This window comes from Dipodomys merriami, unplaced genomic scaffold (genome assembly GCF_024711535.1).
Source record: "Dipodomys merriami isolate MVZ:Mamm:240054 unplaced genomic scaffold, mDipMer1.0.p SCAF_32, whole genome shotgun sequence".
NCBI lineage: Eukaryota > Metazoa > Chordata > Mammalia > Rodentia > Heteromyidae > Dipodomys > Dipodomys merriami.
The window spans coordinates 9,939,222-9,962,839 of record NW_027204715.1 but is presented as its reverse complement, the minus strand read 5'-3'; the positions used below and the strand labels follow the sequence as shown (position 1 = coordinate 9,962,839).

Sequence of the window (23,618 nt, the reverse complement as noted above, 5' to 3'; positions counted from 1 at the left end):
TTAATTTGCAAAGAAGGCACTAAGAAATTGACAACTAACAATAAATCAGAACAACTGTAACGCTACACAGTAACAAAATTGACAGAGTCACTGCTTTGGGATTATTACGAAGTGAACGGATGACTGTCTGAACATAAGGAAGTGGTACTGCAGCCATTAATCTGATCATGGAGAAGGCTACTAAACAGGCAGCATATACAGGGTAGCTATAACAACAGTTAAGCAACTCACATCCTAGGACACAGAGTTCATCACACTACTGAGAACAGAGCACAATCTAAAACTTATGAATCACTTAGATCTGGACTTATCCCTTTAATACTTTCAGACCACACTTGACCACAGCTTAAACTTCAGAGAGAAAGCACAGATAATTGGGGACTACTATGAATAAAAAATTTTTAAAAAATTAGGACAGAGTTTTGCTATGCTACAAGAGGGCACTGTAAAGTATTCCACACTTTTCTACATAAGAAGGTGTCGGGCTGGGAAGATGGCTCAGTGGTAGAGCACTTGCCTTGCATGCATGAGGCCCTGGGTTCGATTCCTCAGCACCACATAAGCAGAAAAAGCCGGAAGTGGTGCTGTAGCTCAAGTGGTAGAGCACTACTGAAGAGCTCAGGGATAGTGCCCAGGCCCAAAGTTCAGGCCCATGACCGACAAAAAAAAAAAAGGTGTCAAAGCCAGGTGGGGGTGGCTCACATATATAATCCTAGCTACTTAGGAGGCTGAAATCTGAGGACGGTGGGACAAAGCCAGCATGGGCAGGAAGGTCCACGAGACTCTTATCTCCAATTAACCACCAGAAAACCACAAGTGGTGCTGTGGTTCAAGTGGTAGAGTGCTTGCCTTGAGCTCAGAGACAGCACCTAGGCTGAGTTCAAGCCCCACTACTGACAAAAAAGAAAGAAGAAGAAGAGGAGGAGGAGAAGAAGGAGGAGGAGGAGGAGGAGGAGGAGGAGGAGGAGGAGGAAGAAGAAGAAGAAGGTGTCAAACTGAAAAACTATGATGAAAGGCTAACTTTTGTAGACCTTATGCACAAAGAACTCCTAATTCACTTTAGGAATTTTAGCCCATTAAAAATTCTTACCAGGCTGGCAATGTGGCTTAGATAGAGTGCTTGTCTACTATGCATGAAGCCCTGGGTTCCATTCTTCAATACCACATACACAGAAAAAGCGCGCTGTGGCTCAAGTGGTAGAGTGCTAACCTTGAGCAAAAGAAGCTCAGAGACAGTGCCCAAGTGCTGAGTTCAAGCCCCAGGCCTTGAAAAAAAATTTTCACCGTTTCTCTATAAGCACTCTTACTACCTCTAATATGCGGAAACTGAGACAAAGGGAGATCATTTTTCTGACTCCAGTTCTCACAGCTCCTAAGAGGCAGATCCAGGATTCAAAGTCTGCAGTGAGATGTACACATGTTATGGAGACACATTCCTACTGACATCCTGAGAACTCAGAATCTAGTGGGGCAGTAGACTAACATTACAGCTCGGGAAGCTGAGTGGCCATTTCCTAGGTTCACAAACTATGAGTTCATCAGCCATGCTATCCACGTATCTCCTTTCTGCATGCCTGGGCTGACCTTTGTCTCGTTGAAATGGTATGATGTAGGAAACAAAACGCACTTGCTGTAGAAAGGTTAGATGAAAGAATGCCTATCACACTATCTGGAAAGAGATAAAATGCAGTGTGTTAGTAACAATGAGGAAATGTGGGAACTCGCTAACCTAACATGAACTACAGGACAAGAGTGCCAATTTCATACAGCATATCCCAACAAGTTTTAATTGGGTTCAGTTGTATTAAGAGACGATGGATACAGGCAGCAACAGCCTATGGTAGAGAAGTCACACACACACACACACACACACACACACACACACACACACACACGTACGTGCACGTGCACATACAAATGGCTACCAGTTTGATTCAGAAGAGAAGGGGGAAAGGTCATAAAATATAATTCCACTAATATAAAAGGCATGTCTTAAGTTTCTCTAGAAGAGATGTATCTGTTCATTACAGAAATGAACTCTCCAACCTCCCAAGAAGACAGTGTTATTTTCTCTCACAAATGGGCCATAAAATCCACTCCCTGAAAGTGTATTTGGCCGCTTTCATCAAGCCTTTGTCTTAAAGTCATAAGAATGCTAATGTCTTCAGTCCCCAAATCTAATGCCAAACAACAATCAAGGGAGCCCCTCCATCCATGGAGCCCAGTCAGAGGATAATAGAACAGAGGAGGAAGGGAAAACCTCCGATGGGCCTTCAATAGAGTTTTATGTCATGCATGTAGATGACAATAAAAACTAAGAAGCAGTCCTTGGAACATGTCCACTAATATCCAAATTAACTGTGATAAATAAAATGTCACCTTAAGTATCCTAACTCAGGTGTAGTAAGAATCACAGCGTCGTCCTCCGAATCTGTTCCCCTGTTCTCCCGCGGGGACAGTTTAACCCTGTACATGGGCCAGCCAGCAAAGGGTTCCACTTCTCAACCTTTCTTGTGACTGATTAGAGACACAAATCTCCATTTGAGGAACAAGATTTGATGAGACTGATGTCTATATCTAGGTCAGTTTTGTTCTTCCTCTGAAATTGAAAAACACAGCCGGGCGCTGGTAGCTTATGCCTTTAATCCTAGCTACTCAGAAGACTGAGATCTGAGGATCACGGTTCAAAGCCAGCCAGGGCAGGAAACGCTGTGAGACTCTTATCTCCAATAAACCACCAGAAAACTGGAAGTGGCGCTGTGGCTCAAGTGGTAGAGTGCTAGCCTTGAGCTAAAGAACTGAGGGCTAGCGCCCAGGCCCAGAGTTCAAGCCCCATGAATGACAAAGAAAAGAAAAAGAAAAAGGAACGAAAAGAAAAAAGAAATTGAAACACAGGTGCATATGTGACAATTTGGGGATGTCAATGGGCCAACAGGGTAGAAGGAATCATAACCTTGGAATCACAGCCTTAGTATCACTGGAAAAAAAGAAAAAGAACACTTTCCCATCTACCTCTTAGCCACCATATTGATTTTTTTAATGCTTTTATTATTTGTATGGCATCTTGTTAAAAGCCAAGTAGGTTTATCCTAATAAATAAGGAGTGAAATCTATTGGTTAGCATCATGTACCTCAGTTCCAGTCAGACTTCCTCAATGATGGAACTGCCCTGCCTCCTACAATGGGCATGTATAGAGACCCAGCCCTTCAAATACGATCGTGCTGCCTGCAGACCTGAGGCTTGATTTCATTTACTAAGACCCAATTTAAATTTAAAAGCCTTATGCAGCTACTTCCTTCTTTATTAGACATGTCTGGAATATCTAAAATTATAAGCATGTAACAATTAGGGAGACCCATTATTATCTTAGACAGACCCATATTTTAAAGCTTAAGCTTTTTCTAGAATGCTACAGAGTAAATAGAAGGCCTCAAACCACAGTTTTTTTTCTAAAAATAGGAATAGACTATTGAGCTGAAACTAAGTAGGCAGTATTTAGGGCTTGCACTGGTATTTGAAAGCTACATCTAGATGACAGACAGACAGACAGACAGACAGACAGACAGATATTAACACGAAAGATACCTGGAAATCTTTTACGTGATCATCAATATATTTACCATCCATAATACAAAACTCAGCAGATTATTTGTATTGAATAGGGAAATGCAACACTGATTCAAGCAACAATCTAACCAGTAAGTTGTTTTTATTCCATTACCCAGAAGACTGAGGCAGACAACCCCAGTTTTGGGACATTTGTAATACTCTCTGGATGAGTTGGATGATCATTCTGTACCACTCTGTTTTAAAGAGGTCAAGTGCACACTTATGTTTCTAAACCTTACAAAATCTCAGGTAAATGCTTGTGTCATGAGGAAAACAAATGCCATTTGAAACATTAACTGAAACCATATATCACAGGCTCTGAATACAAAGATGAAAAGTGACTAAAGGAAATTGGACGGACTGCCCAGAAGTGACAGTCAAATGCAAACTTCAGAGAGAGGAAGAATATGAAGGGTCAGTGTTGCTGACACAAGAGGAGAATGAGAGCAAGCCAGAGGAGGGACTACTCGAGACAGCAGAAGTGACCAACTACGGCAGGAAGAACAACGAAACAGCACTGAGGACGCCTGTGGAGCAGAAGTCATTCCCAGAGTCCTCTAGGTCTTCACAAAAGTCCTCATGTCGGCATTCTCGTGAGAGATGGGCAGAGGGACCGATGTAACCCTGGCCTTCCATCCTGGATGAACTTCAACATCAATAACAACAGAATTTTCTAATTTCTGTTAAAAGCTTCAGGTGAGAATGAATAGCTTGGTACAAAGCTTGCTTACGTGTTTAGCATACCCCATAACAAATACAGAGCAATAATAAATACAGGGAAATATGCACGACTCCATCGTTCCCCTAGGACACTCAGTATGTGCAAAGAGAAACCGGGCATTTTTCCTGGGATTTAGGGCTGGTCTTCATCCTCCTGTTTCCAAGAAACCGAGAGCATCGCACTTACCAGTCTTAGAGATACAAAACTGAAGCGTCTCAACAGTTTTAAGTGAGCAAAAAGATATAATCCAAACAGGAGCACGTTCAGTGTTCTCACAGAGCACAGTTTTATTTCCCAAAGTCAAAGTTCCAAAAGAGATAGTTTATAAACACCACCCAATATCCAGGGTAGAATAACAAAGCAAGGGTGAGAATTCAAAAATTCACCTCCTCAATACAACTCAGTCATATATCAGAGCAATGATAGGAATAGCTACCAATAATAGCATCCCTTTAAATCTATCCTATCTTTCTCTGTGAGAGTGCTCATGGGATCTAATGAAGACCCTATCCTATTAGCATGTTAATTATAATAGCATCCTAGTCTCATTCAATTAACACCATCTTATAACCACTATAATCTTAAAATCACTATGGCAGTAGTTGTAATGGTGCAAAACCTTCCTGTCCTGCTTCTACCATCAGAAGAAAAACAGCATTAGTGTAGCTCAGATTTCATAATCATGCATAGATACCACAATAGGTTAAGAAGCAGTGTTTCTTATTTGCCAGGTACAATACATTAGCTGACTCAAGCCTTCTCCCTGACAACTTTTCATGGAAAGAAGAGTTGCTATGGGCTCCATTTTCAAGGTGCAAAAATTGAGATACAGGGAGGAGAGGTTAAGTAACTGCACAGTGATGTTTTAACCCACAATCACCACAATCATTTGAAACCTGGCAGTCTGGCCCTCAGGCCTGCTATAAACAATGACACTAGCTGCTGGCCCTCATATGGGGATTTCTGTGAATGGTTTCAAGTATTTGGCATCTGGACTTCTTTACAGTTCAGTACCAGTCAAGGCTATTTCTGACGTCCTGTTAACCTTCTACCTACTTTGTCTTCTCCACTGCTAATAGGCTGGAATTTACTACATCCCTGTGTAGGTTAAGTACTATATTTCTTAAGAAACAAATGAAATTCTAGCCGTATTTCTTAAATTTCTTCCAAAAGAATATCATGTCTCTTTTCATTTAGAGAAAAAATATTAGAGGACAAGACTGAGGAATGTTTGTTTTATACTTAAGGTTAATAAAGCAAATACAGTAAAGAATACCATTTAAGGAAGTTGATCAGTCCTCTGTACAACCTCCTAACTCAGCTATCCTTCATTTTTCACAAGGTTAGATGTCAGAGACCACATTAAAATAATACCACATAAATGTGTTGGGATCAGGCACATAATCTGTAATTTGATCCTGCAGCTATTGAAATGAAAGCAGTAAAGAACACACACAAATAAAAACCAGGCATACACAATGATTGCCCTCCACACACACAGAATCAAAATATGATAATATTTCCCTCTGAGCTGAGCACTCTCAAAAGGATGGAATTCTTTCCACCAACTTTAGAATCATTAAACAGTCTGTTAATGTATGAACTGGCATCGGAAACCATAAATTAGGCTGTTAGCTCTCATTAACACCAGCTCTGTCTGCACATCACAGCAACAGGGGTCTACTCCTCCATCTCCCAGAACTGTCTAGATTCACCACAAGAAAAAGATGTCCCAGAATCTTTCTGGGATCTCTCATACAAGTAGCATTCATAAAGTAAAACCTCCCCAAAACAAACCACATTCTTACTTTCTTCCATGGAGCCCTGATCTGAAGAGAAGTCTCCAAAAGAGGGAGAAATAGAGCGGAACTCGGGCTCTCCTGTGACAGTTTCTCCTAGCTATAGACAGGAATTTCCTGTTTCAAAAATGAATTCCAACAACAACTCCCCCCCACCCTTTACTTCTCTGGCAGAATGGATTCAAAGCCAATCCACAAGCTTGCTGAGCCAAATCAGGAGACTCTAAAAGCAGTGGGACGGAAGCATTTGAGGTTGACTGTGACCTATCTCCTTTACAAATGACACCTTTGAGGAGGTCTCCTGTCTTGTGAGCAGCAGGGCCCTGATTTTAACTCAGGCTCATTGGCTCCAAAGCTGCTTAAGCAATCCTGCCTCCCACGGCCTTCACTGTATCCTTCTCTGGCTTTCTCAGCAGACTGAGTTCCTAGAGGACGGATAAACATTTGATTCTACATCGTATCTCATGGGCAGGCCAAACAAGTGCTGACACGTAGAAGGAGATTCATAAATACCCACTGGCTCCCTGAATTAATAAAGGAATGAATGACTTGGATGAACAAATACCTTCATGCATCAGTCCATTAAATGCTCTCTCAGATTCTGGGTGGGATTAAGTGAGAGACCAGAGGCTAGGTTAACTCTACAGGCCTCAACAACCAACTTAAAAGAATGTGGGTCTATCAGAAATGAAGATGTCCAAGGCAGTACCCACTCTGCTACTCACCACCCAATCCTGTGGTTTCTACCTCTTTCCACCTTTGAGGCTCACCCTTCCCTTCCATGCCCTCCACCTTCCCGCACTGTCCCTCAATGAACCTCACCGTGAAGGCCTCGTTAGGCTTCAATAACTTATCCCCTTCTCCCTCCAAAATTCAAAACAAATTAAGGATATAGTGAAAAGAGTAACTGATAAGAAGGAAAATGGAATCTTTGTTTCTGGCAATTCTAGGGCAAAGAACATGGATTTTCGGTGTAGACCGAAATCAAGTGGTTGATGATGAGGAAGCCAATGCTGGCCCACCCATGGGAGGAAAAGCTTCCCCCAGCCCAGCGACTTCCGGAAGGCAGACTGCTCCTAAAACAGAGGAGCTTGAAAAACTGACCTTATTCCTCTCAAATCCATTTATCAAGAAAGTACTTCAGGCCAGGAGTCAAACTAATGATGTTCCTTCCATGTGCAAGGACACATTAGAGGTGAAGATCAGTCTCTTCTGCATCCTATAACCCAGTGCCTCTTGAGTGACCATTGTAAGCCCATCCAAAATTGCCCTGGCTGAATATTGGCTCCTCACCCTGCTGCCATCCATCCACCTGCCTTTATGTTGCTTCCATGGTCATGTGACCCCTGTCTACCTTTCCAGTTTTCCAGGTGTTGAGGCTCAACTCTCAGTACCCTATCCTCCCACACAACCTAGCACTCAGGACTGGACCCTGCCTCATCATCTGATCTCATGTTACTCCCACCTTCTTCCCAGTCATGCCTAGCAAGCTCTTACTTATCACCACAATCAAGTATGAGGATCGTTACATTCCTGTTCCATAAAAATAAATGTTGTGGTAATGTAGATGAAACAAAAGTAATAGGGATAACCCAACACGCTTCCATAAAGTCAGGGGTTACTGAAACAAACATTGGCTAAGAGAGATCAAAGAGATTTTTATTTTGAAAACATAACACTGATTTGTGCCTGACCTGACAGGGCATGATGGGTAATCACCTGGGAAGAATAGTCCAAGAAATACAGTACAAGCAAAGATATGGATCTAAGAAAACAAAAGGTACATTCAGAAAACACTATTTCCCAGTCTGGCCCACTCACTGTGTGTATGAAAGAAATGCATCTTGAAAGAAGAAAGGTGAGGAATTTCAGCACAATGCCACATCCCTGAGTACCAGGAAACAGTACATTTTGATTTGATTTATAGACAACGGAGTTGAAGAATAATTTCTAAAGAAACTAGTGAGTTGTGTCAATAAAACGATATAAAACCACATCTTTTTACTATGTTATAATAAGCTAACCATTTTGTTTTGCAAGCAATTCCAAATTTTTCAGGACCAGAGTGCCTCTGAGTTTATAATAATTTGATAATCTCAGTGGAACATAATAAAATGACTAATAAACTACTTAGGGTGATCATGAGACTACATATTAATTTGCAGTCATCTTTCATCTTGCTTATGATTCAACTCTTGCATGTTGTGTCTATCTAATGAATCTGTCCTTGTCCCTCATGTAATAAGCAGGCATTGAATAATTCCCCAATTCTCTTAATAGCCAGTAACATTAAATGTTGATTTCATGCCATTAACAACTATGGACAACAGCTGTTCCCCTACTAACTCTTCTTCACGGTGGTACTCTCAGCCTTGGTAGACTTCAAAGATCATCCCTTAAAGAACAATGAACCATCAGCAAAAGAGGGCCCTGGAGGAGGGATTAAGACGTCCGATTTCAGTCCCAAAGTTGAACAAATGGCTAACACAGATGGGTATCTAGACTCATCTGCAGTCAGCTCTCAGCTATAGCAACAGAACAAACCTGAATCAAAACTATCAAGGATCTTCAAAGGTACCACAAGAACCATAAGCTTATTTGGGCATATTATAATGTCAAGTAATTTTAGTGTATAGGCTTGATTGCCTGATCTACAACACACAAGGATTAGACACAAACTCAAAACAGATAACCTGTGCGTGTCTCTTAACTGTCACCTGCAGATTCCTTTCTAGGAATTCCCAGGAATAATACAGGTTACCCAGCAAACACATCCTGCTTCCATAATGGCCAGAACAGCACCCTACTCGGCATCACCCACGGTCTTACCCTGGCTTCCCCAGCAAACAGAGTGCAGGTGGTTTATTGGGAAGTACCTTCAGGATCACAGTCATGAAAGGCAGATGAGACAAAACATAAATGTGTCTATGATACAGTTTTGCTCATCCAATTCTGAGGGAGAGATGAGTCAAAATGTCCCTTCAGGGTGGTCCCAAATTGTACACTGCCTCAACCACTGCATATGGGCTGGGAGACCTATGGACCAACACCCTGGGCATCTGGGGTAGAAGCATGTCAATCCTCAAAGAGACACTCTGGGCAGAGACTGGGGCAGCCATTGTATGTGTCCAATTTATTAAAATGCAAGGAATAAAAAGGGAACAATCACAGTGATCATGAGAAAAATAACTCCTCAGTAGATGAATGGATCAAGAGAAAAGAAAATGTGGTAAATATACATATCTATAGGTATAGATATAGATATATTGGAATTTTTTGCTTCCATCATAAAGAATGACACTGCCCAATTTGTTAGGAAATGGAAAGACTTGGGGAAAAAATCATAAGTAAGCCAGACCCAAAGAAATATAAGTCCCATGGTTTCCCTTATTTGCAATAATTAGTATACGTATAGGATAATCTTATCAGACGAGCAGAAAAGCTCAAAAGCTATGTACATATGACCATATAGGATGATGCTAAGTGAAATGAACCCCAAGATATGGACACAAGAGGTTTTTCTTTGTGGTTGTTGTTTTTAATGCACTATAACAGTTTTTTTTGTTTCTTTTGTAAGTTCTTCCCCCTGTGGTACATCCCCTGTTGTCACTGTACTTGATCTTGGTACCCTGCATTTTATATATACAGGTATCTAATTTGGGGAGGGGAAGGGGAATAACAAAACACTGAAACAAGGACACAGGATGACCCATTGCAACAATAAAACTCACAAGACACTATGTTGGAAATGAACTTTACAACTTTGGAGGGAGGATTTGCGGAGGTGGGGGAGGGAAGGGATAGTAGGAGAAAAACAAAGGAGGGGGTAACAATGCTTGACAAAAAATGTACTTATTACCTTACTCCTATAACTGTAACCCCTCTGAACAGCATCTTTACAATTAAATAAAATTTAAAAAAATAGAACAGTTGGACTGAGAACATCTATTTTGACATTTTAAAGCTTTGCCCTCTATGTGGCAAGGTAGAGCTGTTTGGTGTCTCTGGGCTTCAACCTCTTTCCCTGTCAGGAGCTCTGGGTTATTTCTCCCACTGAAGTGTCTATGACTGTACTCAATAGTTCATTCTTGGTCCCCATCAGAACTCTCTTGTTACCCCATAGGTTACAACTGTCCATGGGGGAGGGGCATCTTGAACCCCTAGTAGCTCTTGCAGTTCACCCCCATTAAGTGTGAAACATGGACGTCCAGCAACAGAAAATTCACATCTACATGGTGCACTAGACAGACAGCAACCTTGTGATTAAATGAGATTTGCAGGCAGCAACCTGGGAATTTCAACCTGAGAATGAACACAATTATTCAAGTTAGTTCTGTCTTTATTACCCATGCTCCCCCTTGTGAGGCAATCTTCCTTATTGAAAGTAAAGCAATCCCAACCAAAGCATTCAAAAATGATCCTTTTCCTGTTTTTATTAGGCAGCATCAAAGAAATGACTATTTGAAGCACAACCAACAGGAGGGAATTGCTTTTTTATTGCTCAGCTCACACTGTTATGACTTTGGGAATGGAGAAAGACTCCCCAAGGAAACACTGTCTCTGGAAGCAAGCTTTCAACGTAATCAACAGGCAAGGTCTTCCGAGAGAGGAGGAGGAAAATATTAAAATAGAACTGAATAAACAATGCAAACACCAATAAAATGTGAAAAGTAAGCCTTTTAAGACCAAAACGCTATTTCTTGAAATTTACTTTTCAGAATGTCATGCAAAATATACATTATCCAAAAGTGGCTATGTAATGTTTTCTGATCAATGAAATTGCTTTTGATTTTGAAAGTAAAAAAAAAAAAAAAAACAGACAAAAATAAGCATCTCCTGCAAGTCTGACTTTATACACTGATACTTCAAAACGAACCTTCGCTGGGTTCAACATCAGGCAGCGTATAATCCTTTCCCCACCATCATATCCATTTGTCTGATCTGAATGAGGTTCAGTGGACAAGTAAGCTACAATACTCAGCTGGAATGGGTGTCATGGTATCGGGAGTTCTCTACCATGTTCCTGTGTAGCCCAGGTTCACAAGGCTCAGGTGTCTTTATCCCAACCTCCCTCTACATGACTCACACACTGAGATAGCTTATCCCTTTATTAGCTGTATTCTTTTTTTAAATAAGTTTTTTATTGTGAAAATACTGTACAGAGGGGTTATAGTTACATGAGCAGGGTAATGAGTACATTTCCTATCGAGTATTGTTAGTTACCTCCTCCTTTTTGTTATCTCCTCCTTTGTTTTTCCCTTATCATCCCTTCCCTCCCACCTCCACAACTACTCTCCCCACCTCCCCCCTCTAAATTGTAAAGTTCATTTTTCTACATAGCGTCTTCTACATCTCATTGTTGAAATGGGTCAAACTATGTCCTTATTTAAACATTTTGTTTTTTCCCTTCCCCTCCTCAAATTATACCAACATCAAATACAGTGAAAACAGGTTATACCTTGGGGGAGGGACACACAAAGCAACAAAGAAATCACATGGTACATTATAAATACATTAGAAACAATAGCAAGAAAGACAAAAACCACTTGTGTGACACTTTATCTGAAGCTGATCCTCTAGGAGAGGTTACATTATTAAAGGAAAAATACCAACTAATATTTGTATCAGTTGTGTTTCTGGTATTCTTTACAGGAGGTGACTTTGTGTTTCTCTGCATTGCCAAGTAAGAAAACAAGAGGAATAATGGCGCTTGCTCAATTTATAGGAAAGAAATGTTTAAGGATTGCCTCATCCGTGTGGACCCTCTTATGGGCACTAGAAATGAGCACCATTCCCCCTTTTATTCTCATACTGATGATTTCATTTCTGGTTTTAACAATGTGAACAGCCAAGGCTGAAGATTTACTAGAAACCACCTCAGTCACAGTGGACACATGAAAGAACTTTTGTATACTTTGTAAAACAAAGATCATTGAGAGTTATATAAATGTAAAAGGATTCATAAGCCTCTGACTGTTTAATCCAGAGAGAAAATATAGAGCTAAAGAAATGACTTATTCATTTAAAAGTTAACATTTTAAGCTGTTCCTCATAATTAGTTAAATTGTAATATAAACCAAATTCCCAAGTCAATTGAAGCACACACTGCAAAACAATGATTTTTTATGTTACTTTTTGTTTACTATTGATGTTTTTTTTATTGTGAAAATACCATACAGAGGGGTTACAATTACATGAGCAAGGTAATGAGTACATTTCTTATCAAGCACTGTTGGCTCCTCCTTTGTTTCCCCTAACCATCCCTGCCCTCCCATCTTCCTACCCTACACCCCCCCACCCCAACCAAAGTTGTAAAGTTTGTTTTTGACATAACGTCTCAGTAGACAAATGGATCAAGAAAATGTGGTTTATATACACAATGGAATTCTATGCCTCCATCAGAAAGAATGACATCGCCCCATTTGTTAGGAAATAGAAAGACTTGGAAAAAATTATATTAAGTGAAGTAAGCCAGGCCCAAAGAAACATAGGTCCCATGGTTTCCCTTATTTGCAAAAACTAGTATATGTCTGAGACAAGCAGAAACGGTCAGATAAGTTGATGTCAGGCGAAATGAACCCCAAAATAAGGACTGAAATGGTTTTTCTTTCTTGCTATCGTTTCTAACATATTTATAAGATGATTTCTTTGTTGCTTTGTATGTCCCTCCCCCATGGTATAACCCCTGTTTTCACTGTATTTGCTGTTGGTATTATTTGAGGAGGGGAAGAAAAAAAACAAATTGTTTAAAGAGGGATACAGGTAGACCCATTGCAACAATGAGATGTACAAATCAATGATTTTTGACTGAAACAAAATACACAGCAGCATTTTATTCAATGCAAACCATTAAAAAATAGTTAAATGAACAATACTATAGGAAGTGGTGCTGTGGCTCAAGTGGTAGAGCGCTAGCCTTGAGCTGAAGAGCTGAGGGACAGCGTCCAGGACCAGAGTTCAGGCCCCACAACTGACAAAAACAAAACAGAACAAAACTCGAAACTGATGAGGTTCAAGTCATCAGCACTTTGTTACTAGAGACATGCTCTAAAGCTGTTTTTGGATTAGTTCTTTGTGAACAGAGTCTTGATTTTGCCCCAGTCTGGCCTTAAAAGACAATCCTCCTCATCGCTACCTAAGTAACAAGGATTACAGGTTTGACCTCCATGACTGACCTTCATTTCAACAATGTTATGAGTTTGAAGCTACTCCTTGGGCACCGGTGTAGCAACTCCCTGGCCCCAGATGACCAGTGAGCCACTACGCTTCTCTACCTCGGGCAGAGTTGCAGAAGCAGGTAAAGATTCTCTCTGGACTTGCAAGTCACTGTCATTAGTATGTGCAAATTATTTACTGATTGTCCTCTAGTATGATTAGATTCATTTTTATTGTTGAACCTACAAGAAAAGTTTGATTCTAGAATCAGAATGACTCCACCTAACGATCACTTGTCAAATCAAGAAAAATCACTTTATCGACCAAGGACCAAATTCCTTATCTATACAAGGGGGGAAATGGTCATGGATGCAGTCCTTGTGACGACAAAGGAGATTAATTTCTGAAATGCTTCATAGTTTACAATTTCTTAGACATAATCATGTAGAATCTCCCTGCCAGGAATTGGCAAGAAAAGGACAAATCCTCAAGTATATGTCAGGGTAATTCCCATCAGCCACTGTTTATAATGCACAGCTTTAAAACCAAGACATACATTCCAAACTGTAGAGAAAATGCACACACACTGTTAATCATCTCTCAGCTTTGGATTCTGTGCACGTACAAAGACTGCACCAGGTGAAGGGCTATCCAGGCAGGAAGATCAATTAAAAAGTTAATCATACTCTGGAATCACGGGACAACCTCCTAAGTTCTGCTTCATACCCCACAGACTCTGAGGAATATGCTAATTATCGTATACACTAAAGCTATTGGACATGAGACAGCCTACCAATTTGTCAGCAGCAGTTAATCGGTGTTTTAGAGAGCCACACAAAGGGAGCTACAGGCTTCCTTTAGAAGGTGTCTTTCAGTTTTGGTCACCTACTCCATAAAACTGTCACTCACTCCATTTCTCCCCAGCTGGTTCTCAGTCACTACAGTTCTTTCAAATGAAACCAAGATTGGTCAAGATGTGGCTGCAACCCAGAAGACAAAGCCACTGAGGCCACAGGCACAGTGAAGCGGAGCAGAGACTCTGGGCAGCCACAGGAATTCCAGATGTGGCTCCATCCACACCCAGGCAGCCTCCAGCCCTCTGCATAATCAGTGCTTGTCTCAGTGGTTGTTCTGTGGCCTTCAGGATAAATGTGTAAGGTGCTTAAAGAGGTGATGCCTAGTAAGTGTTCGGTAACTACTAGCTACTATCATTAAGTGAATGAAAATATCATAAACTTGGCAGTAGCCATAACCTCTAATACTTATGAATAATTATTTTTGCTTTGTGAGTTGTTGTAAAAGAATCAAGTAGAACACTGATCCAAATCTTTACATGAGAGGGGAGTGAATTGCTCTCATTCACCCTCCCATTTGTTCTTTCTTCTCCAAGTATTTTTGAGCTTTCTTCCTCTTCACTCTGACTAAATCTCATGCCTTTGTCCTCTTCCTGGAGAAACGGAGCTATTAATGATACTTGGAACACCTGAGCCTGACCTCGATCTGTGACTTAGCCAAGACGCTACCGTAATTTGACTTAGTACCTGACTGAGACACATGCCCGATTCCACTCTTAACTTTCCCACCTTGCCAAAAAATCACTTACTTGCAGCAAGAAGGTCAATTCACATTTATAAGAGAAATTCCTGAGATTTTTCTCTAAAAATTCTGATTGTCTTTCCACTGCTACTTTTGCCCGGAAAATGCAGCACAGGAATTTACCACAGGCAGGGTAGCAAACAACAACAACAAAAAATGTTTTAATAACATTTCTACACATTGCTCAAGGCTTCTAAAGTTACAATTATGAGTTCATGCAGTGTGAACAACTGTTTCTCATTTTGTTACTGGTTTTAAGAATTTAAATAGGAACTGATAGAAAGAACACATCTTACACACAAACGAATAGTGACTTACAGTTCCAGAAACAGTCTGCAATTCTTCAACCATGGAATGGGGAAAATGTTGACCATGTGCTAGTATTTCATTACCAAGCAAAATTCACAAATGGTTCATGATTAGTTTTGTCAAGAGTTTTAAAGCACTACCTCTTTGGGATGTTAACTGGTACATTTTAAGAGGACCCAGCAAAGGTAACCATTCACTTTCACTGCAGTGGGATGGCTCAAGAAGTGCCCAGGCTGGCCAGGCACCTCTATCCCTTCACCACAGCCTATGAAGATCCTCACTTATATGGTGCCTACAGAAACTGCTGTCCGTAAATTGAACCATACATGTGGGAAATGGAATATGAAGATCAGGGTGGGGACAGGAAAAGTATAGGTAGGGAGAGACTGAAAACAAAGTATTTAATTTCTCCAAAGATCCTAAACTCCTCCTCTTGCAAGTAACCCGGATTTGTGTTTTCAGAAAACACACACGTCTTTTAGGCATGTCAGAAATTGCAGACACCATCCTGAGCTGTCATTGTTCAGAGAATAGCTTGATTCCTAGGTATACTGCCCAACTGACCACTTGGGATCACATTTAATACACTGGTAAGGTAGGGTCTCCTGAAAACCAAAATTCAAGATCTGAAATCACTGACTGCTATGCCTTAGAGAAGGTTCAATGTGTCCTTCCAAAGAGTTCATCCATTAGCACTTGGTTCCCACTGTGAAGTAGGAAGAGGATGGAAGCTTAATCTGGCCATAATGTTTTAGAGGGGGGCATTTGGGAAGGAGAGGGGGTTGAACTGGGCCATCAGGTTAGAGCCTCATTATATTTGTTGGCTTCATAGATGGAGATCAAACAGAACTCTGGTTGGCTGATCAGGAATAGGAGGTTGAAGGTATTGCGCATGCTTAGATGTATAAGGTACATTACGGTATGTGACCGCATCTGCCATGAATTATAGAGGGGGTAAACTCCCCCAATGAACTAAAGAACAAATTAATAAAGTTTAAAAACCTCATACCTTACATGTGTTTGAAAAGCTGTCAATATGAAAATTAAAATTTAAAATGATGAATAAAACCAATGTGCATAAGTTACAGGAAGTCAGATTTGTCTTAGTCCAAGGAGGAAAACCTGTCTTATGATTAGAGTTGTCCTAATCTGAGCTGGACTAACCCTAAAGGAGGAGGGAATCCTCACCATGGCAATGTGATCTCAGTGAAGGATGTGGTGCTTGAGAATTCATGGAATCAACAATCTGACTCTAAGCCAAGCTCTGTAGCAAACATCTGTCACATGCAGCTTGTATTTGATGGAAGGTGATTATTTGGTGCCAAGTAAATCCTACCTTCCCTTCTTATAACTCTGTGTTCCACCACTGAAATAACCATCCCAAGTCCCAAAAGCAGCTCCCGGAGATAACAATGGATAAAAGGTAAGGGTAATAATGATCATTAATGACTCCAAATCAATCCAGAATTCATTGTGTTTCCTATGGAAAAGGAAGTTAAGACCAAGCTGGAATTGACTCCCAAGTGGAAAGAAAAGTTACCTCTCTTTCATCTCTTTTGTTTTTTAAATGATTCAAAAAGAGTCTTCAGATCTCTGACCTTAACCTTTCATGGTCAGATCAAAAACAGTATTATTTGCTACAATGATACTTTCATGTGAACCAATCCATGGAACACTATCTTTTTTTAACTTTATATATATATATATATATATATATATATATATATATATATATATATATATATAGTAAAAATGTTTTTTGTACAGAGGGCTTACAGTTACTTGGTAGGGTAATAATGAGTACATTTTGTAGCAAGCATTGTTACCTCCTCCTTTGTTTTCTCCCTACGATCACTTCCCTCCCCACCTCCCCAACTCCTCCCACCCCCTAACCCCGACATTGTAAAGTTTGTTTTCAACATAGTGTCCTGTACATCTCGTCACAATGGGTGAGTCTGCATCCTCATTTAAGCGTTCCCCAATATCCCTTCCCCTCCCCAAATTACAAAAATGTATATACAAGGTTCAGAACACTGTCATCAAATACAGTAGCACAATCATGTTTATCACAACATTATTTACCATAGCTAAGATATGGGACCAACCTTGATGCCCCTCAGTAGATGAATGGATCAAGAAAATGTGATAAATGTATATGTATATTAGATACACACACACACACACACACACACACACACACACACACATATACATATATACAATGGAATTCTATGCCTCCATCAGAAAGAATGACATTGCCTCATTTGTTAGGAAATGGAAAGACTTGGAAAAAATTATATTAAATGAAGTAAGCCAGGCCCAAAGAAACATAGGTCCCATGGTTTCCCTTGTTTGCAATGACTAGTACATGTCTAAGACAAGCAGAGAACACTATCTTTATATTTGTATGTGTATCAGGATGGGACTATTTGCTAGAAGCAAAAGATGAAGATCAACTTGTACTTCAGAACATCAGCAACCACTGAAAGCATGCCCAGGCCAGTATGTTCATCTCCAGAAAGCATGTAGCAACCACAATCAAGGTCATAGATGGAATATTATCCTTGAAGACAAATCTGGTCTCCTTCTCCTCCACCCTGTATCCTAAATACAGTTCAAATTTCATGATACAATATAATTGAATGAATGTATTAGTGAAGAAGTGAATCAAAAACTATCTTCAGGGCCAGACTCAACAGTCCATAGAAGTTTCAATTGAAGACAAGTAATGATACATTTGTGCACAATGAAGACTCTGCAAATGACCGAATATCTGTACATCCCTGAAGTCCTATGTGGATCTCAAGGCGCTGATGCTTGAAGTGAGGTCATGGAGTCATGAGAGTAGATCCTTCATGATTTGTATCTTGCACTTTCAGAAGAGGCCAGAGAATTCACCAGCTCTTCTTTCCACCCTAATCATAAGAGGGTACAAAGAGAAAATGGCAATGTGCAGCCAGAACACAGCCTCCAGAACCATGAGAAATAACTCTGTGTAGTTTATAAGACATGGAGTACATGGTACTTCATTAGAGCAGCTCAAACTAAAAGCATAGGAGTATTCACCATGGTTGGGAAACAGTGCTTGCAGATGAACACAAGCTACCCGGATCCTCAAAGTTCAGTCCTTCATTTCCTTGAAGTCTTAGTCTGCCTTCTCAGTGAGGCACACAGCGACTAATTAAGATGGTAAATACCTTCTCCCTCCCACACTCTATCATCTTAATCTTCAATTGTCTTTATTTAGAGACCTTGGTCCCTTGTAATATAACCAACACATGACTTGCTGAATTACAGTATGAGTGTTAGTTGTTCTTTTCCTTCTCAACAGCGCACATGCGCACACGTGCACACGCGCACGCACACACACACACACATACAATATATACATCTGACAAGGTCAGAATCTTTACCTGTTTACTCACTTATCAGGAGAATATAAGAACCCCTGGCACAGTAGGAAGTAACATAGCGAAGTTAATGAATGGGTCAATGATTCTGTAGTGAGAGTCTCATAGGACTACACTCACTGTACAACTCCAGAAAAACTGATGATTCTCTCCAGCCCTGGATTTCCAACTTGGTGAAAGGGGGCGGCTAACAGCCTGTGCCCCACCACCATCATCAGGGGAATGGGGTATGGCAGTGCACGTCCAGGGCTCACAGCTAGGAAAGGGCCACAGGAAACTTTCGATTAGCATTAGCTGTCACAGTTACCAGTTATGTCAAGATACATTTCCCAAGGTGGCGATAGATTTGTGATTATTTACACTTTCTCCACATCTGACAGCACTGATCTGGGATGGGGAAAGGACCCCCAGCAGAGCAGAGAGCTACCAGGGGTCCGAGCCCAGAGTGAGGCCTCTTCAGTTTCAATCAACAATATCCAGAGCTTTGCAAAGGAGCTGTTAACAGTGTGTGTGTGTGTGTGTACACACACACACACACACACACACACACACACACGTGCTACTGTCTCTGACCTGCAGAAGTAGAATAAACAGAACACTGAAACCACTGAGTAAGTGATGGTGAAGCGCAGAAACCTTAAAAGGCAGGGAAAGCCGCTCACCTCTTCCTACTGGATCTGAGATTTGTTTATTTGGCTTAACTAGAGTCAAAGCTAATGGATCTGGTGGCTTTGAACCTCCCAACTCATTCCCTAGATTTCTACACACTGGATGTAACACTCTCTGAAAGAAGACTGAGGGGAAGAAACAGTCCTCTAGAAAAGAATTTACCAGAACATACCAATCATTTAGACATACGCTTATGTTTCTAGAAAGCTAGAGGCAGGAATGCCATGGTTAGTTTTCTCCTAGAGCAAATTCTAAGTCTGCCTAAAGGCACCAGGAGCTGGGGCTGAAAATCAGACCATTAAGGATTTAGAGGGGGGAAAAAATACTTTGGGAACACTCATTATTGAGTTACATATGCTTTTGATCTAGTGAGAAAAGCAAGGATTTAGGGACCAACTGAGTTGGGAGAATGCAGCAGTGGGAATGAGGGAGGAAGATAGAGATGAGAGAGAAAGAGAGGTGACAAAGGAGGCGGAGTATTTACTGATTCCGTGGCGGTAATGATCTTTACTTGCCTATTAATTCTAACCAGGCTGCACAAGGCTAATCTTCTCTAAGTGATCCATTAAAGCACCGTGAGAGCAAAATGAAACAAAGGGCCACACACTCACGGACGAGATCATGACGTATTGTGCCATTAAGAAATTTCTCTCTTCATTTGAGAGACGACCCCAGGAGTTGAAGCTGAACTGAAATCCCAGACTCCCAAACTGATGCTCCCAAAACATGAATGTGCACGTGGGAAATGACTGGGCCATTCCAGAAGGAAGCCAAGATTCTAGTTATGACAAGCTCCCAGGCAATGCTAAGTCCAATGGTCTTTCTATGACATTGAGTTGGAAACGGTTATCCTATTCCACCTGCTAAAGGAAGCTTCCAGAATCACTTCATTTTAAAATGAAAAATGTATTATTCATGACTCACGATAAGTCAGATTTTTTATGAAATAGTGACTTTTCATGGTACAAATAATTCAAGAATAATTGTAATATCAGCTGGGTGCCCGTGGCTCACACCTGTAATTCTAGCTACTCTGGAGGCTGAGATCTAAGGATTATAGTTCAAAGCCAGCCCAGGCAAGAAAGTGTGTGAGACTCTTACTCTAGTTCACCACCAGAAGACTGGAACTGGCGCTGTGGCTCAAGTGGTAGAGTGCTAGCCTTGAGCAAAAGAGCTCAGGGACAGTGCCCAGACACCGAGTTCAAGCCCCATGACCGACAACAATTAAAATAAAAAAATAAGAATAACTACAATCTCATTGAGACATTTTGCACTGCATGAATTACTAAACTGCTGTCCATGTATATATAGTTAAAAGATTTTTGAAGTACAGACCAGAACCAATGTTTTCTAGTTAAGTCTATAGTAGTTTCACTGAAGTTTATACATAGACAGGCACTAACAATTTCTTGTTTACACTGGAAATATACCATGCCTAATTTGAACTAAATCTTGCAAAGTATCTTAATTCTCAGATTCCTTTGATACTAGATTCTATGTCTAGGGCTACTTTCACTGCCACGGAATCTTGATGTTTTAAATAAGAAAGATGATTACTGACAGACCAAATCCCAACAGGCTTCACTACAGAGTTTTCTAAATATAGTGCAACAGCACTATATTTACTACACCCAGTATAAGAGAGGAGAGAAAGAAAAGCAGGAGGAGGGATGACCATGTGACTTTTTCTCTAGCATATAACTCGTTCATCAGAGAAATCTTAACTCATTCCAACAGAGCCGACAAACACTAAGCACAATGAGCCTTTCCAGCCAAAGCTCACAGTTACCTCCCAGAGTTTTCTATTGGTCCCCTTCAATCAGCTGAGTGCAAGAAGTTTCTCCTATAAAAAGTGTGCAGTGTATCTAAATCTGATCCCAGTAAAACTTAACTCGGGCTGAAGTGAAAATGCAGAGGTAGCATTTACGGATAACAGCTGGAGAGCATTAGTTCCCTGTCTCTCCTTTTCTCTCCCATGGGCTGAAAATTCTGCTGTTCAGACGGGAAGTCGTCATATACCACACACTGTACAATCTGAGAATGCTGGGATGGAGGAACAAGTTAGAGGATTAGGACTGTGCGAGGGTTTTGTTCCAGAAGATGCTAGGTAGAGTCTTGGGCTGCCCTCTTCTCTCCCTGTGCACATGCATCTAGAACTGCCAGAAACCCACACATGCTCACTGCGAGCTTTGTGAAGACACAGTTAGTTGGCTTCACCTTTCATTTTGCCACACATTTTTAAACCACTCAAAGACCTTCTGCAAACTGATAACCAAGATTCTCCGGTAACTGTTTATAGCATGCTTTTACATTTACCAATATAAACACAACCATTTAATCTTTTTTAAGAAAACTGCAAAAAATAAACGAAAACATAATAATAATAATGCTCATAGAACTGCCTGGGATATGGATGCATATTTACATTTCATATATGTGGAATTAAAAACATGATCTGGAAACGTGTTTGTTTACACAAAGGCTCAGGTGGATAATTTTTTTGTAGCATGTGATACCGTTTAACAAGTTTTTTTTTGCTTCAGTGGTAGTGGGATTCGAACTCAGGGCCTCAGTAGCTCTTACCATCTGAGACACACTTCCAGCCTTATAAATAACTTCACGGTGTTTTTTTTTTATTATTATTTTGATTTCTTTAAGGAGTGGCTTCTGCTATAATTTCACAGAGTTTCAGAGAAATGAACCAACACCAGCCCAGGGAGAGACATGCCCACTCTGTGACCACAGCTCCAAGTTCTGAGAGGGATGATAAGAGTTTCCTTCGCACCACAGGCTGAATAGCTATTCTGCATTCCTACCAGTCTGCTGGCCCCGGCCCCTCCTTTGTAACCGCCCGTCCTCTGGGGGGACAGGCTGTAACACCAACACTTTCTCTTCCACTCCGCTCCAGCCAAGTTCACCAGATAGGAGCCTTCACTTCTGAACTGCAGAGAATGCACTATCGGGGTGATGCAGTTAATCAGGCGAGTTAAAACACTGCGGCATTATGCAAAGAGGGGGAGGAGGGACGAGGGAGAAGCCAACCCACACATCCATCATCCTTTTAGGAGGGGGCGGGGTTTAAAGTTTCCCCAACTTCCAAGTTCTCCCTTGACAGGCAATATTTCTGTGCCATTTTCCAGCCCCAAAGAACAGATGGTCCTTTGCCCGGGTGGAGCCCCGAGAGAGAGCCCAGACAAAGCTCCCGGCCGCCCGGGGCCTCGCGCGGGACCCAGAGGTGCTCAGTGTCCCGCAGCTGCCAGACCCGGGCAGCTCGCAAGGAATGCGAGCTTAACTTCTTCTTCCAGGAGGTTTTGGTGGTTTTGTTGTTTTTTGTTTTTTTTTTCTTTCCTGCTACAGGAAAGTCGGGGAGGCGAAAGCACAAAGGGCCTGAGAATGTCTCTTGGTTTATTTTGTTTTGAAGACGTCTCCCGCCATCTCACCCAACCACGCCGCCGCCTGGCACCCACCCCCTAGACGCCCAGGGGCAGGGGAAGTTGAGGCACGCGCCCAGAACCGCCACCTGGGGAGGAGGAAGGCAATCTGAACAGACTCGCAGACAAGCCGGGGAATCGCTTAAGAGAGTCCAAGCCCGGGGGCGGGGGGAGCCTGAATAAGACAATTAAAGCAGGCCGGCATCCCCCGACGCCACCGGCGCAGCCCTCGGTGCCCAGGGGGAAGCGCCAGCCCGAGCGAGCGCCCCAGGGGCACAGGGCGCGGGGGGCCGGCGCGCGGGGGGCCCACTCACCCTCACTGCCGTACTGTTTGCCATTGTTCGCGCCCATCCTGTCGCCGTCATGCCCGCCGCCTCCCGGGACACTGCATGGCTGGGGCGCGCCGGCCGCGCGCGGGGCCGGAGGAGAGCCGGCCCGACGGGACCATCAGCTGCACCGCGCGCTCCTGGGCCGATCTCGGATGGGGGGGGGGGGGGCTGCTCTCCGTCGGGAAGGGGTGCGCGGGGGACGGCGGAGGGGCCCCCTCTCGGCACCCCGGAGGGCTGCGGGCCGCGCTCACAGCGCGCGCCCGGGACCCGTGGACGCCGCGCGGCGCACCGCCCGCGCCCCGGGACCGCCCCACAGCGCCCCGCGCCGCCGCCGCCGCGGGGTCCCCATCCGCCCGCCCCGACCTCCCTCCCCGCCCCGCGGCTGTCCGGGGGATTCCCCCCCGCTGCACGCTCGGCCGCCGCCAGGCGCCCCGGCGCGTCCGCGGCTCCCCGGGGAGGGCGCGGCGGCCACTTGTTGCGGACGCCCCGAGCGAGCCGAGGCCGGCGGCCGGGCGCTGCGCCCCGCGAGCCGGACTTTTGTTAGCGCCAGGCGCCTCCTCCCGCCGCCCAGCGTCAATCACAGCTGGAG

At 42.5% G+C, this 23,618-nt stretch overlaps 1 protein-coding gene across 1 annotated transcript in view; it reads right to left on the bottom strand.

Moving 5' to 3' along the window:
* The window catches only part of Fbxl7 (F-box and leucine rich repeat protein 7), a 351,598-nt gene extending 328,423 nt beyond the window's left edge, over positions 1–23,175 (bottom strand). Inside the window, exon 1 of the mRNA XM_070042075.1 lies at positions 23,015–23,175. Coding sequence (XP_069898176.1) covers positions 23,015–23,051 — 37 coding nt within the window. The 5' untranslated portion in view covers positions 23,052–23,175. The remainder of the gene's footprint in view (positions 1–23,014) is intronic.
* Positions 23,176–23,618: the final 443 nt, after the last annotated feature.